General features: G+C 42.1%; 1 protein-coding gene across 3 annotated transcripts in view; it reads right to left on the minus strand.

Moving 5' to 3' along the window:
- BLTP3B (bridge-like lipid transfer protein family member 3B) overlaps positions 1-16,450 on the minus strand; it is a 112,765-nt gene extending 96,315 nt beyond the window's left edge. For 2 of the 3 annotated variants that reach the window (XR_013401280.1, XM_001088354.5), the window contains exon 1: positions 16,168-16,450. Coding sequence is in view for 1 of the 3 variants with exons in the window: in XM_001088354.5 (XP_001088354.2) it covers positions 16,168-16,211 (44 nt within the window). In the remaining 2 variants the exon portion in view is untranslated. Of the gene's footprint in view, positions 1-1,730; positions 1,877-16,167 lie in introns of all 3 variants that reach the window. The other variant, XM_015152555.3, reaches the window with a different exon arrangement.
- Between the last annotated feature and the right edge of the window lie 230 nt (positions 16,451-16,680).

Genomic DNA, 16,680 nt, shown 5'->3' on the forward strand with positions numbered 1-16,680 from the left:
TGTCCTAGGTTCAGGATAAAGAGGTAAGTTCAATAGTTATTTCAATATAATCGTGACTGATTAAAATAGGAAGGTAAAGAAGAAAAAGGAATTAATCTTGGTAGATGACTAGAATAATTCAACACATGGATAGCTGTGGTTAAAACTTGGAATACACTTCACCTTGAATAAGTTAAGCATAAACCAGGTTAAAAAAAAAAAAAGATATGTTTTAAGGAGGTATAATCTAGAAAAAACAAAGGGCTACAGTTGTGATTATACTTCATGAGCAAGTGTCTCAGAGGATTTGCTAGAGGTATACACAAAATCAGAACCATCCTTGAAAGCCATTTTAAACAGTAAAAGACTTTAACTATTAATATATTAAAGTGAATCTCAAAGGTTTCTACCTGAAGTTAAAGCTTGGCGCCTTTCCCTTGGCAATTCTGTTTGAGATCCAGATTCCAAAAGGAAAGCATGGAATCAATGCAGACAAGAATGTAAAACAATATTTAGGTCACTAGGCCTATACAATTGCTAGTTAGCATACATCCAACACATCCAACAAGTTTATCAATTGTCCATTACTCTTAGGTAAGTGTGTAATAAGTTGCACAATTCTACTTGTGGCATTTAATTAACAATTCATCACAAGACTTTTGGAAGTTCAAAGTATTTATGTGGATAAATTTCCCAAGAATTAGAAGTATTCAGAGATATGAGTTTCTAGGTTTTTCACCGAGTCCTAAATTGAAAGAAATTCAGCACCATTTCCAAGAACTTGGTTTTATAATGTAACTGCTATCCCTGATAATGAAATTTTTAAAAGGAGAGGAGAGGGTAGAAGAGAATGGGGTAAAACCCTTAAACTCTTCAAAAATGAATCCTGGCAGAGCATGCTGGTGCATACCTGTAATCCTGGCACTTTGGGAGGCCTAGGTGGGAGGACTGCTTGAGCCCAGGAGTTCTGAGACCAGCCTGGGCAACATAGTGAGACTTCATTTCTATAAAAACTTAAAAACTCAGCCAGGCATGGGGTGCGTGCCGATAGTCCCAGCTACTCTGGTGGCTGAGGCAGGAGGATCACTGGGGCCCCGGAGTTTGAGGTTACAATGAACAGTGACTGCACTACTGCACCCTAGCCTGGGCAACAGAGCAACACCTTATCCCCCCACCACTCCAATCGCTTCAAAAAAGAAAAAAAAAAAAAAAGAATCCAATTTGCACTGCTGTTTGTGAGACTTATTTCAATCTCTTTGATAAAGATTATAACTAACATTAAATACACAAAATAAATTCTTAAATCCCTCAATGATGAATGAGAGAATTATTCAAAACAGCCTCTTTATCAAAAGAACCTTGTACCTCACTAATTACATTAGACTAAGAAGCCTTACCCATTCATTTAAAAGTAGATCAAATGCTAACTACTATTTCCAAATAGCTGGCAGGAAGTTACAAAACTCTCTTGCAACATCAGGAAGAGATGGTTATAACTTTAAGTATGTTGCCAAACCTTATCTGTTAGAAAAGACATTGACTACAGGGTGAGACTCTGTCTCAAAAAAAAAGAAAGAAGACACTCAGAGAGGAATTACATGAGCCTCTAGCTACACAGTAAAGAAAATGAAATAGCTATCTGACTAAAACAGTAAGAAAATATTCTCAAAGTATCTTTATGCCGGGCATATTAAGTGCTTGCATTTATAGAATGGAAAAAAAAAAAAAAGGATGGGGAATAGAAGTATTACCTGAGGGCAGGAAATTCAGAAAAAGGTCCCTATTCCTGGTGAAAGCAAGCAGTCAGTTGCCAGGGTTTCTTAGACTCCTCTGGTACTCATTTGGGTGATTATGCAATTCACAGCACACCAATCTCCACCACAGCCAGCAGGGAACGCTGCAGGGAATGGGTACACAGGGGACACAGAAGGGAGCAAGTTTAAGGGAAGGAAGAGGAAAGGAATGATGATAAAAAAAAAATTTAGCTGTGGTGCACTTTGGAAAAAAAATACAGTTGCATTTCACACTGGATTAACTAAAGGCACACTGCCTAAATTCTAAGATGAATTAACCATTCAGGATTTTCTTCATTTTCTCTATCACTGTTATTACTACTACCCAATTACATTCATATTATCTTTTTAATTTTATATTAAACTGTCAATTAACAAAAATGAGATACTATGTCGCAGAAGTTATACAAAGGCTGAACTGTATAATTTACATTATATGAAATGAATTAAGACAAGCAATCTACAAAGCAAGCAATCTACACATACAGATTATCAAATTGGTTTAAGTACCAAAAGCCCCACTTTTAATTGTAATTCTCATTTCACTGAGAATACTGAGGCATAAAGCTACCCATAAAAAACAATCCACAAACCAAAGAGATATCCAGCAATAGGCCATATCTATATACTCAAAAATAAATTGGAAAATTATAGTATTCGTGGGGGGAAAAAAGCTTTTAATCTAAATTTTTTGGATAAGAGTCAACTAGTTAAACCTGCCAAAAATGTGTTCAGGGCAACCAATTTATGTTCTATGTATTCTATGGAGGCCAAAGTAGTACAAATTTATTTCTCCGGTCAGTTAAAAATGTTTTGGAACAACTACTATGTACTGCAGTCCTGTGGCAGATGCTAAAGATACAATGGTGAACAAGACAAGCAAAGTCCCTGGCTTCTAAAACATTATCAGGGCGATTCTGCCCTTCAAGAGATGACTATCCACACAATTAACAAAAAACAAAGCATTTGTTTTAATAAAACAAACAGGATATGCTTTAAGACCTAAAGGAGTTTTAAAATGGAGGAGGCCAATGATTAGCCTCATTAAAGCTGCCCATGGAGAACGTACTACTAAAATAAAGCTGAGGGATGAAGGCCTATTATGAAGAGATGCAGACAGTTTGGTTGCAGGAATAAGACAACAAAAGATGGGTAGAAAAAAAGGAGAAAATTGGAATATTGGAAAATAAAATTACAGCCAAATTTGGAGGACCTAAAACATTACCCTTAACTTCTCTGGATATTTGCCTTAAATATTTCCTTTGTATACATGCCCTAGTTCAGGAAAACAGATTTAATAACTATTTTATTACTCTCAAGCTGTCATTTATGTCCTTTTTCTTTTTTTTTTTTTTTCTTGAGACAGAGTCTAACTCTGTTGCGCAGGCTGGAGTGCAGTGTGGCATGATCTCAGTTCACTGAGGCCTCCACTGTTCAAGTGACTCTCCTGCCTCAGCCTCCTGAGTATCTGGGATTACAGGCATGCGCCACCACACCCAGCTAATTGTTTTGTGTTTTTAGCAGAGACGGGGTTTCACCATGTTGGCCAGGCTGGTCTTGAACTCCTGACCTCAAGTGATGCGCCCGCCTCGGCCTCCCAAAGTGCTAGGATTACAGGTGTGAACCACCGCACCTGGCCTTATTTCACTTCTTTACAAGCTTTTCTGACATTCAGACCACCTCTGTTTCACTGTGTCTCTTTCTGTTAAGGTTGCATAGCGTTTTGCTTGTGACTCTCATAAGACTCATTATCTATTCTGAATTCTATTTATTCAGCCATCTACAAGACTGTTTCCAGAAGACATTCCTACATCTTAATTTTATTTGTATATTTTACAGAACCTTCCTTAAGTACTGGTAGAAATGAATAATCTACCAACAGGAATAATAAAAAAATAAGATAAATCTTACATTTTATGGGTGCCCCTCTTTATAGTGCATTTTAGTTATATATAAAGTTGCAGCACAGCAAAAGTAACAAGTTGGGCTGGGCGCAGTGGCTCACGCCTGTAATCCCAGCACTTTGGGAGGCCAAGGCAGGCGGATCACTTGAGGTCAGGAGTTCGAGACCAACCTAGCCAACATGGTGAAACCGTCTCTACTAAAAACAAACAAAAATCAGCTGGGCACGGTGGCAGGCACCTGTAATCCCAGCTACCTGGGAGGCTGAGGCAGGAGAATCACTTGAACCCAGGAGGTGGAGGCTGCAGTGAGCTGAGATCGTGCCATTGCACTCCAGCCTGGGCGACAAGAAAGAAACTCCATCTTAAAAAAATACATACATACATATATATATAGTTTTTGCCAAACCTTAAAATCACTGAATTTTCTGGTATCGTGAAGTTTATTTCCAAATACTCATCCCTAACAACAAAAGTACACACAAAAGATTTACAAATAGTGGCTCATGCCTGTAATCCCAGCACTTTGGGAGGCCAAAATGGGTGGATTGTTTGAGCTCAAGAGTTTGAGACTAGCCTGGGCAACATGGCAAAATTACATCTCTATCAAAAGTACAATAATTCACCAGGCATGGTGGTGCCCACCTGTGGTCCCCACTACTCAAGAGGCTGAAGTGGGAGGATTGCTAGAGCATGGGAAGTCGAGGCTGCAGTGAGCTATAATCACGCCACTGCACTCCAGTCTGGGTGACAGAGCAAGACCCTGTCTCAAAAAATACATAAATAAATAAATAAATAATTTAAACTTTTAAAAAATGTATTTTTTAAATTTATTAAAATTTTTTTTTTAAGATTTACAAATAGACAACAGTAAAGGAAAACAACATTTGATGCTATACTGGCAGTGGTAAAAAGAAGCCAGACCTCTTTCTTAGTAGTATTTCTGGGTAGAAAAAGAGTAAATACGGCCGGGCACGGTGGCTCAAGCCTTTAATCCCAGCACTTTGGGAGGCCGAGACGGGTGGATCACGAGGTCAGGAGATCGAGACCATCCTGGCTAACACGGTGAAACACCATCTCTACTAAAAAATACAAAAAAACTAGCCGGGCGAGATGGCGGGCGCCTGTAGTCCCAGTTACTCGGGAGGCTGAGGCAAGAGAATGGAGTAAACCCGGGAGGTGGAGCTTGCAGTGAGCTGAGATCCGGCCACTGCACTCCAGCCTGGGCAACAGAGCGAGACTCTGTCTCAAAAAAAAAAAAAAAGAAAAAGAGTAAATATGCATAAAGTTCAAATTCAACCTAGTTGATGACTAATATGGAAATTCAAAGTTTATACACAACATTCATCTTGGCTGGGAATAATCTTAAAATAAGTCAATCAACTGTCAATCAAACTACTAGTGAATATAATGTCGGAAAAACCAAACAAATTATATCCTGAATCATACTGGCTTCAATTTTATTTGAACAACTTGATTTTAATATAACTACTCGATTTTCACTTATGAAAATAACCAAAAGCCTTTTACTTGTAACTTACATTCAAACTAAACTCCAGCCACTAATACCCACTGCTTTGTTTTTTTTTTGAGGTGGAGTCTCACTCTGTTGCCCAGACTGGAGTCCAGTGGCACAATCTCGGCTCACTGCAACCTCCACCTCCTGGGCTCAAGCGATTCTCCTTCCTCAGCCTCTTGAGTAGCTGGGACTACAGGCATGCGCCACCATGCCCGGCTAATTTTTTGTATTTTTAAGTAGAGACAGGGCTTCACCATATTGGCCAGGCTGGTCTCGAACTCCTGACCTCAGGTGATCTGCCCGCCTTGGCCTCCCAAAGTGCTGGGATTACAGGCGTGAACCACCGCGCCCAGCCATACCCACTGTTAAATACCAATATTTAATTTTAACAAATTATTCATCCTAAGCATACAATATGCAGAATTTAAAACACATATTAAATAACAGATCGACTTATTTAAAAAGTGTTTAAACTGCAATACTAAGGCAAAGTGTAATATTGCAAAAAAGGAAGATTATTCAAAAAAAAGAAAAATTATGTTTCCCTGCAAGTGTCTGAATATGGTTTATTTGTCCCCACCAAAATTCATGTTGAAATCTGATCCCCAATGTGACAGTGTTGGGAGGTGGCGCCTAGTGGGAAGTGCTTGGGTCATGGGGGCAGATTCTTCATAAATGGCTTGGTATTGTTCTTGCAGTAATAAGCTCTCACAGCAAATAAAGTAGTTCCCACGTGAGTAGGTTGTTATAAAGCCAGGACATCCCTCAGGTTCTCCCCTCTTTAAGTGTCTGCTTCCCCTTACCTTCTCCACTATGTTGTCATGCAGCATAAAAGCCCTATCTGGAAGCCAGCCCCATGCTCTTGAACTTCTCAGCCAGTAGAACCATGAGCTAAATAAACCTCTTGTCTTTATACATAAACTTTTTTGGCCGGGCGTAGTGACTCACGCCTGTAATCCCAGGACTTTGGGAGGCCAACGCGGGTGGATCACTTGAGGCCAAGAGTTTGAGACCAGCCTAGCCAACATGGTGAAACCCCATCTCTACTAAAAATACAAAAATTAGTCAGGCATGGCGGCACATTACTGTAATCCCAGCTACTCAGGAGGCTGAGGCATAAGAATTGCTTAAGCCTGAAAGGTGGAGGTTACAGTGAGCTGAGACTGTGCCACTGTTCTCCAGCCTTAGCAACAAAGACTGTCCCAAAAATAAATAAATAGGTCGGGCGCAGTGGCTCACGCCTGTAATCCCAACACTTTGGGAGGCTGAGGCTGGCGGATCACAAGGTCAGGAGATCGAGACCATCCTGGCTAACACGGTGAAACCCTGTCTCTACTAAAAATACAAAACTTTAGCCAGGCGTGGTGGTGGGTGCGTGTAGTCCCAGCTACTCGGGAGGCTGAGGCAGGAGAATGGCATGAACCCAGGAGGCGGAGCTTGCAGTGAGCCGAGATCATGCCACTGCACTCCAGCCCGGGCGACAGAGCGAGACTCTGTCTCAAAAAAAAAAATAAAACCTCTCTTTTAAAATAAATTACCCAGCCTCAGGTAATCTTTCATAGCAACACAGAATGGCCTGAGACATCCCCCAACTTTCAAGAAATGCTGAGTCAAAATGTTATGTTCCTCTAACTTCAAAGGACTGCAGAGTCAAATGATTCTCAAGTCATAAAAGAATCTCCTAAGGGATACTGCAGCAGAATGGTAAAACAAGAGTGGTGTGGAGAGCTGGGTAAAAACAAAAGCAATAAAGTAGTTAAGGTGGGGTGGGGGTGAGTAGGAAATACCCTAATAGGTAGCATAGAAAAATCAAATGAAAAGGGTACTGGATCAGTGACTTTACCATTCAACACTATCTGTGAGACCTTGGACAAGTCACAAATGTCAATGTTTTAATAATTTCCTTCTCTGAGATAGGAACAAATACCTTCTGATTCCAGGATTCTTGCATGCTAATATTGCAACATCTCCTAGACCAAGCACCCAAGAAGAATCAGTATCCAGTTTTAGTTAGAAATTAATATGAAGAGAAAGACACCTGCTGTATACAGCAGTCCTCCCTTACCTAACATTTTCCTTTCCATGGTCTCAGTTACTTGTGGTACAGTACGATAGTTTGAGGAAGAGAGATCACATTCACATAACTTTTATTATAATATACAGACATTGTTATAATTGTTCCATATTAGTTTTTGTTAATCTCTTACCGTGACTAATTTATAAGTTAAACTTTACCAGAGGGATGTACATAAAGAAAAAAACACAATATACATATAGTTCAGTACTATCTGCAGTTTCAGGCATCCACTGGGGGTCTTGAAATGTGTTGCCCATGGAGGAGGACTACTGTAGTACATGCACTTAAAAGGAAAAAAAAAAACCCCAATACCAAAAAATCCACCCCTGAAAATTCAACACACAATTCACTTCTCAGTAATTATTTATTGCATAAGCCAAAGGATAGCCACAAACATACTTCCATTGTTGTCAGACTAAAACATATGTAGTCTAAATTAGATCACAAATAAAAAGGAAGACATCTCCAATTAAATATCTAACATTTGGGCAGGCACAGTGGCTCAGGTCTGTAATCCCAGCACTTTGGGAAGCTGAGGCAGGTGGATCACTTGAGGTCAGGAGTTTGAGACTAGCCTGGCCAACATGGTAAAACCCCATCTCTACTAAAAATACAAAACAAAACAAAAAATTAGCCAGACATGGTGACGGGTGCCTATAATCCCAGCCACTCAGGAGGCTGAGGCAGGAGAATCACTTGAACCAGGGAGGCAGGGTTTGCAGTGCGCTGAGATTGCGCCACTGCACTCCAGCCTGGGTGACAGAACAAGACTCTGTCTCAAAAAAAAAAAAACCAAAAAAAAAAAAAAAACTAACTTTCATCCAAATTAACATATCCAAAACAAACCCCTGATCTTCGCCCACAAAACCTGCTCCTCCTGCAGTCTTTTCCAATTTTCCAATTTAGTTAATAGCAATTCCACCTTTTCCGTTGCTTATGTTGCTTATGTCAAAAACTCTGGATGGTCACCCATTACTGCTCTCTTCTCTATCAATCCACATCTTATCTGTCAGTCAATCCTGCCTCTATCTTCAAAATACATCTAGAACCTGACTATCTTAACAACTCCACTGCATCTGCCTTCATTCAATCCAATTTCTCTCTCACCTGAATAGTTAACGTCTCTTAATTGAGTTCCTGCTTCTGCCCTTGTGCTCCTATTATTTAATTCCCACATGGCTGCCAGAGTGATCCTTGGCTCAAGGCATTCCAGTGGCTTCCAATCTCAGAGTAAAAGTCAAAGTCACTATGAGGTCCCACATGATTTGGCTCGTGTTTTCTCTTTGATCGCATCTTCCTCTTCTCACTTTACTCTCTCCACCTATATTGGTGGCCTCCATATGTTTTTAAAATATCAAACAAGTTCCCAGCTCTGGACCCTTTGCATTTGTTCCCACCATCTCTCTCAGGTCTCTTTTCAAATATTGCTTTCTTTTTTTTTTTAAGACAGGGTCTCACTCTGCAGGCTGGAGTGTAGTGGTGTTATCACAGTTCACTGCAACCTCTGCCTCCTGGGCTCAAGCAATCCTCCTATCTCAGCCTCTTTAGTAGCTGAGACTACATGTGCGCACCATCACGCTCGGCTAATTTCGGGTTTTTTTTAGTAGAGACAGGATTTCGCCATGTTGGCCAGGCTGGTCTCAAACTCCTAGCCTGAAGTGATCTGCCCACCTCAGCCTCCCAAAGTGCTGGGATTACAGGTGTGAGCCACCACACCCGGCCTCAAATATTAGTTTGTTAATTAAGTCTTCCCAATCACTGGATTTAAAATTGCAAACTCCATGCCCAATTTATTGTACTTCTCATTAACACACTGATATACTGTACTATGTATTTCACCTACTTATGTACTTACTATCTGTTTCTGATTAAAATGTAAACTCCACAAGGGCAGGAATCTTTGCCTAGTGTGTGAAGTGCTACATCCCCAGCAGTATGGTACAATAGCGGGTACAAGGCAGGCACTCTTTAAATTATTTTAAATAAGCAACTAGTATATACAGTGTCAAAATCCACATTATTAGAGATTACTTAAAAATGAATACTGTCAGCTGGGCACGGTGGCTCATGCCTGTAATCCCAGCACTTTGGGAGGCCAAGGTGGGTGGATCACAAGGTCAGGAGTTTGAGGCCAGCCTGGCCAACATCGTGAAACCCCATCTCTATTAAAAATACAAAAATTAGCTGGGTGTGGTCGTGCCTGCCTGTAATCCCAGTTACTCAGGAGGCTGAGGCAGGAGTATTGCTTGAATCTAGGAAGTGGAGGTTGCAGTGAGCTGAGATTGCTCTATTGCACTCCAGCCTGGGGAATAGCGAGACTCTGTCTCAAAAAAACAAAACAAACAAACAAAAACAACACTTCAAACCTACCCAAGTAAACTGATAATCCAAAAAACAATATTTAAATCAGTTTTTTTTCCCAGTTGCAAAATCTCACAAATTTCATACGGCAACAGTTTATTTTTTATTTTTTTCTTCCTTTTTCACATCACCCGCAATGCCAGACAAGTAGTCCAATTTAGAAACAGGTTACAGTTAGTGATCCTACTCATGCTTCTTATATTAGAATAGGAATCACTGAAGCTTCCCACAAACTGAAGCCATGTCTTACTCATCTTTGTATCTCTAATGCCCACTGTGTGGGCATAAATATATATATGTGCACACATATAATATATATGTTGAGCACACATATATGTGCTCAAATGAAATACATAAATTCTCAAAAATTATTTACTGAGCTTTACCATAAAAGTATATGATACAAATAGCCTATCAATAATGATGTGAAGTTAGCATTTGAAAAAATAATGTCTGGCAGACTAAGCTACACTGCATTTCCTTTTAGGAACGGTCAATACTGGAAAGAATTTAGACCTAGTAGTATTGATCTCCAATTATATGCACCTTAACTTTTCTTCAGCAACTCACTTCTATGGCCGTATCAGATGGCTTTTCTTTTCTTTTCTTTTTTTTTGAGATGAGTTTCGCTCTTGTTGCCCAGACTGGAGTGCAGTGGAATGATCTTGGCTCACCACAACCTCTGCCTCCCGGGTTCAAGCAATTCTCCTGCCTCAGCCTCCCGAATAGCTGGGATTACAGGCATGTGCCACCACGCCCGGCTAATTTTGTATTTTTAGTAGAGACAGGGTTTCACCGTGTTGGTCAGACTGGTCTTGAACTCGCGACCTCAGGTGATCCGTCAGCCTTGGCCTCCCAAAGTGGTGGGATTATAGGTGTAAGCCACGGCGCCCAGCCTCTGATAGCTTTTCCTAAACCAGATCTACTTCACTTCTAAAATCTTAAACTTCAATGTGGCAGTTTCAGACAAAATCTCCAATCCTTCCAATTATCTCATTATTTTACTCCATTACTCTTCCACCTAGATAGCATTCCCAGTCCTTTGATAGTTCTTTCCTTTTCTCTCCAGGCTATCAGCTGCTGCCCTGTCCTCCCCTTCCTCATATAGCCTCAATCTAGTAGCCTATCCCATCAATATAAAGTGAGGCACTCTAATCCTTCTCATCACTTTGCCATTCAGACACAAAATCCTGTACGTGTTTAACCCTTCCGACTGTCCATAATGAATTTTTTTTTTCTTTTTCTTTTTTTTTTTTTGAGACTGGGTTATGAGACTGGCTAATTTTTGTATTTTGGGTAGAGACAGAGTTTCATCATGTTTCCCAGACTGATCTCAAACTGCTGGGCTCAAGTGATACGCCTGACTTGGCCTCCCAAAGTGATTGGATTACAAGGCATGAGCCACCACACCTGGCCCCATTTTCTACTTAAGTTACTCAAAGTCCATTTGTAGACTCCGTATTTCCACCCCAGATATTGCTCCTAAACCCTAGACTTCAAAAATGAAACTGCTTTTATGAGCATATCCCTCTTACCTTTATTAGTAGTCACTCCTCACCCCCAGGATGAAGTTCAATTTCCTTAACGTAGCAAATGAGGCCTTTGGAAATCTAATTTAGTGCAGTGCCTATTACAGATGACAAATGGAGCAACAAGCCTAACTCAAAATAGCTCTCTCCATTACCATATTTTTGCTGTACAACCCTTTGCCATTGCTAATTGAACCATGGATAGACAAAATTGGGTTACAAAGGCTCTCCCTCGGGATTCTGAAACCTGACAGGAGAGATCAGAGACTGGGAATTATGGAAGATAGGCCAGCACTCTAAAGCTGTAGCTCCCAACCAGGAGTAATTTTGCCTCCCATGGGACATTTGGCAATGTCTGGAGACATTAAACATCCTACACAGCACAGAACAACCTTCACAACAAAGAACTATCTAGTTCAAAATGTCAATGGTGCCAAGATTAAAAAACCCTACTGATGGCCGGGCGCGGTGGCTCAAGCCTGTAATCCTAGCACTTTGGGAGGCCGAGACGGGCAGATCACGAGGTCAGGAGATCGAGACCATCCTGGCTAACACGGCGAAACCCCGTCTCTACTAAAAAATACAAAAAAAAAAAAAAACTAGCCGGGCAAGGTGGCGGGCGCCTGTAGTCCCAGCTACTCGGGAGGCTGAGGCAGGAGAATGGCGTAAACCCGGGAGGCGGAGCTTGCAGTGAGCTGAGATCAGGCCACTGCACTCCAGCCCGGACGACAGAGCAAGACTCCGTTTCAAAAAAAAAAAAAAAAAAAAAAAAAAAAACCTACTGCTACTTTAAGAGGAAGGTCCAAGAACTCTTCCAAAGAGATTCCAGGAGCTGGCCGGTTCCTGTTCTTTCCTTAATTTGGTTGTTCAGATATTCTTCTGCTTTCTGTTACATTTCCCTTTTTACTTAAATAGACTGGGTTTCTGATGTTTGCAGGCAAAACAACTTTACCAGCACAGAACCCTAGCTCAATCATATGACACACACCTGTACACTTTAAACTGGTTTCTCAATCTCGGAACTACTAACATTTGGGCAAATAATTCTTTGTTGTGGGGGAATATGCTGTGCAATGTAGAATGTCTAGCAGCATCCCTGGACTCTATTCACTAGATGGCAGTAGTACTATCCTCCCCTCCAAGTCTTGACAATTAAAAACATCTCGAGACACTGCTAAATGTCCCCTAGGAGGCAAATTGACCCTGGTTGACAACTGCTGCTTTAAACTATATAATGACTCCAGGTGAGGTGTATGTCTGCCCAGTCAACTCTCTCCCAACTCTTGTGGAGAGCAGAGTATGCCCTCAGCCTAAGGGAGTGAAGGAGAGGACAGCGTCTGTACCTCTTTTCAGGTCCTGGCTTAATTAAATATACGTCCACTTTGCCAATTTGCAAGCGCCTGTTCACACATGTGTACCTGTGTATACACATACATACATACACACACTAAGGTCTTGAGCTGAAAGGTAGCTTCTGCTTTTATTTCCTTTCTCACATTTGCTACGACTTTTCTTTAGAAGTTTCCGTTCCCGTGTGAAAAACTACTCTCCTAGAAAATCTTCCCAAAATATATTCAGTCCTATTACAGTTTGAAAAATCGGGGCAGTTTCTCCTTCAAAAGCTTTTCCTGCTTCACGTTGGAAAAATGTCACTACTCTAACCTCCCCCTGCCCCCTCATCACACTCCTTGTCCTCATTTCAGATTCTTCAAGTAGATAAACTTTTTATTAACAACTCAAGAGACGCTTGGAATACAAAGTATTAGGCAAGAAACAAGTATATAGATGTACAGTTCTCAAATACTTCAGCATTGACTTAAAGCATTTGTTAATCTCTTAAGAACAATTCCTCTTTCATACTTTCCCAATATACCAGCTTCTCAAGTCCCTTCATACAGGCAAAGATGGTTTTAATCTTGCAACTGCACTAGATTTCAACCTCAAGGCTAAAAGTGAGTGCTCTTTCTCATGTTGGTTCATAGTCTTCCTCCTTACTGGCAGAACCCCTCCCCCCATACAATAACTAGGTCATTTCTTTACTGGAAGACCCCTCACATAAACCCCTATAAAAACTAGGTCATTTTCCAGGACTCCAAAGGCACCACATTTATTTAATGATTCAATTACTCACTGCCTTCTAAAGCCACAGGGAAACTGGTCATTACCAAATCTGTAAGAAAGTTGGCAGTAGTCTTGCCTCAGTAAAAAAAGAGCAATGTAAGAGAAAGTAAGCTCATTCATGTTATGTATCCACATTCAAGCAACAAATAGTTGTTGAGTATCCACTTTATGCCAGCCTCAAGAAAAAAATGCCTGCTCTCATAGAGTTTACATTCAAGTGGAGAAAGACAAATAAATACATAAAGAAATAAATATGTATGACAGACAAGCATGAGTGCTATGGAGAAAAATAACACAAGCAAGAGGACTGGCAGTATGGGGGCTCACAATTTTAAACTCTGGTCAGGAAAGGTCTCCTTTGAGAAGGTGCAATGGGTTGCATACACAGGCCTCATGTGATGTCTAGTATTAGAAAGTAGTATGTTTATTTCCTGGTAAACTGTATTCTACTGGATCCCAGACCACTAGGTCAATGTAGTGACATCTTCATTACTGGATACTCCACAAAATTAAACTTGAACCAGGTAATTTCAAAAGTTCATTCCTACCTGAGTAACTGCACTTTATCACAACACTTGCCTTCTTTTGTCAATTATGAGCTGCCTTTAGATTTCTGAATAACTATTTCTCTTAGGAGATGACAGCAATTAGCATTAAGATTAACTTATTAACCAAAAATAAGAATTTGATACTCTTTAGTCACCTGAGTTAAGGATGTTTTGAAATATGAAATAACTGAAAATTCAAGCGTCCCAAAAATTCATCTCTGAAAAAACAAAAAAATCCTCATCACATTACTTATCACACAGCTATTAGAAATCATAAAGATTTAGAAACTAACCCTAAGGGCCGGGCTCGGTGAGGCCCTTTTTGGGAGGCCAAGGCAGGTGAATCACCTGAGAGTGGGAGTTCGAGACCAGCCTGACCACCATGGAGAAACCCTGTCCCTACTAAAAGTAAAAAATTAGCCAGGCGTGGTGGCGCATGCCTGTAATCCCAGCTACTTGGGAAGCTAAGGCAGGAGAATTGATTGAACCCAGGAGGCGGAGACTGCAGTGAGCCAAGATTGCACCATTGCACTCCAGTCTGGGTAACAAGAACCAAACTCCATCTCAAAAAAGATGTAAATAAATAATAAAATAAAAATTAGTCCTAAGGACTCAATTTTCAATATTTGGGTGTTTTCTATCTCATGCAGTAAGCCATTACATCTTTGTTCTTAATTTTGTTATTATACTTTGGTATACATGCTATTAATTTTTAAGAGCCTCTCTCAAATGGAGTTCTATAAAAGAATTAAACTCCAATGCACTATTTGTTGATTTAATTTACTGTTCTTCTAAGCATCTAGAGTGGTACTAGCTATGCAGCATCATCCTTGGACGAGTGAGAAAATAGGCATTCAAATCATTTTCTGCAGATCTGAATTTTCTTGTGGAGCTGGGTATGAGAAAGGCTGGAGGACATAAATTAAAAATAGATAAAACCTTCCAAAATAAGATAGTTCAGAATTGGACCATATATATAATTTTAAAAGAAACTTTCCAATGAGTGGTAACATTAAGAAATATACATTCACGCAGGGCGTGGTGGCTCACACCTGTAATCCCAGCACTTTGGGAGGCCGGGAGGGCGGATCACCTGAGGTTGGGCGTTTGAGACCAGCCTGGCCAACATGGTGAAACCCCCGTCTCTACTATTAAAAAATACTATATATATATATATACACATACATACACACACACACACACACACACACACGCTGCTATACTTTGCTACTTTTTTTAAAAAGTGCTATATCTTATTCAATATTATAAGTGAGGAAAATATTTGCTGAATCACACAAGTAGTAATTCTGTTCCCAATATATAACCTGTGGTATAAGACAATCTGGGGAATCAAGAATTATGTTTACTATACGAGTCTATCATCATACCAAGTGTCTTCCCAAAATCAGTTAAAATTAACTTACAAATAGAACAGAAAGGTATCCTAACCAAGCGCTTTGAGTTCGCTGGTAACAACTTAGAACAAGATCTTACATTTAGCCTGCCTTGAGACAAACATGGAGAAGCCAAGAGCAGTAACAAACTGCCAGCTTTACTGAGTCATGTTTCTGACTAAAATCGCGTTATGAAATGGAGAGAATGACATGTCTTGGGTTTAATCACCACAGATGTTAACTCCCTGAATTTTAGAGTTGCAGAGGAAAAAGAGCAAAAACCAAAAAAAAAAAAAAAAGTTCAGTAAGAATGATGTGGGTCTTATGACTCCAGAAAGAACTCGCCAAAGCTGCGAACTCTGCTTATTTACCTAAAACAAATCCTAACTGTGCAAACAGGCACACCCTCTGATGCCTCAGAGCGGGAACGCCAAGGTGGGAGGAATTCAGAAGAACAATCACAAGGTTAACGTTTTACTGAGAACACAGCCTCCACTAAGAGTCCACATTGCGCCAGAAGCCCTCGGTTAACGGAACCGCTCTGCTCCAAGGGGAACGAGCACCGAGCTCGAGTTGCAGCCCCGCACATTAACCAGGCACCTGGGTGACACCATGCCACCCCCAGCCTCCGCGCAGTACCACACAGAGCGGACCCCGGACGCCCCCAGACGCCGCGCCGGGAGCGATCCCAGCCAGCCACGCTCCGCGCTCCTCCGCGCCCCCGCCCGGGGGCAGGACGCGTCAGGGACCGACTCGTGAGGCCAGCCCCCGGCGCCGGGGGCGACGAGATCCGGGGCCGCGACCTCTGCCCCGGCCAGAGCGGGGAAGTCCGAAGGTCGCCTCCCGCACAGCCGCCATGCGCCGCCGCCCCCGAAGCCGCAGGCTGACTCCAGTGCCGGCTGGGGCGGAGGCCGACTGGCGCCGACGTCCAAGGCGCTCACTGACCTGGAGAGGTGCTTAAGGATTTGTTTCTTGATGATCCCGGCCATGGTGCCGAGGTTGGAGTCGACGCGCTCTCGTCCTGTTGCTCACTGCCTCCTCTCTTCGTGGTCGTCTCCTTTCTGTCCCGGCTAGCCCGGCCACAGGAGAGGCGCTGATCGCTCACGACCGGGAGAGACGCGAGGCCCCGGCCAAGGCCACAGCCGCCGCCGAGAACCCGGAGCATCGCGCTCAGGCCGCCACAGCCGCCGCGGGCGCCATCTTGGCTGCAGCATCACCTAAGAGACTCGGGGGAGGGCGGGGGCGGGGCGGCTCCAGGCGGGGCCGGCACGAGGCCGGGCGGGGCCAACGCCGGCTCTGGGCGGGCTCTGGGCGGGGGCGGGAGGTTTGCGGCCCTGGCGCCAGTGTCCCTTTTAGACATCGCGACACAAGGGCCTTGACTCCCAATCCACCAACCGTCTTGGCCTTAATGCTCCCTCCTCCCTCCTTCCTCCGCTGATGTTGTTCCTGTCTCCATCG

Source organism: Macaca mulatta, chromosome 11 (assembly GCF_049350105.2).
Source record: "Macaca mulatta isolate MMU2019108-1 chromosome 11, T2T-MMU8v2.0, whole genome shotgun sequence".
In the NCBI taxonomy this organism is placed as follows: domain Eukaryota; kingdom Metazoa; phylum Chordata; class Mammalia; order Primates; family Cercopithecidae; genus Macaca; species Macaca mulatta.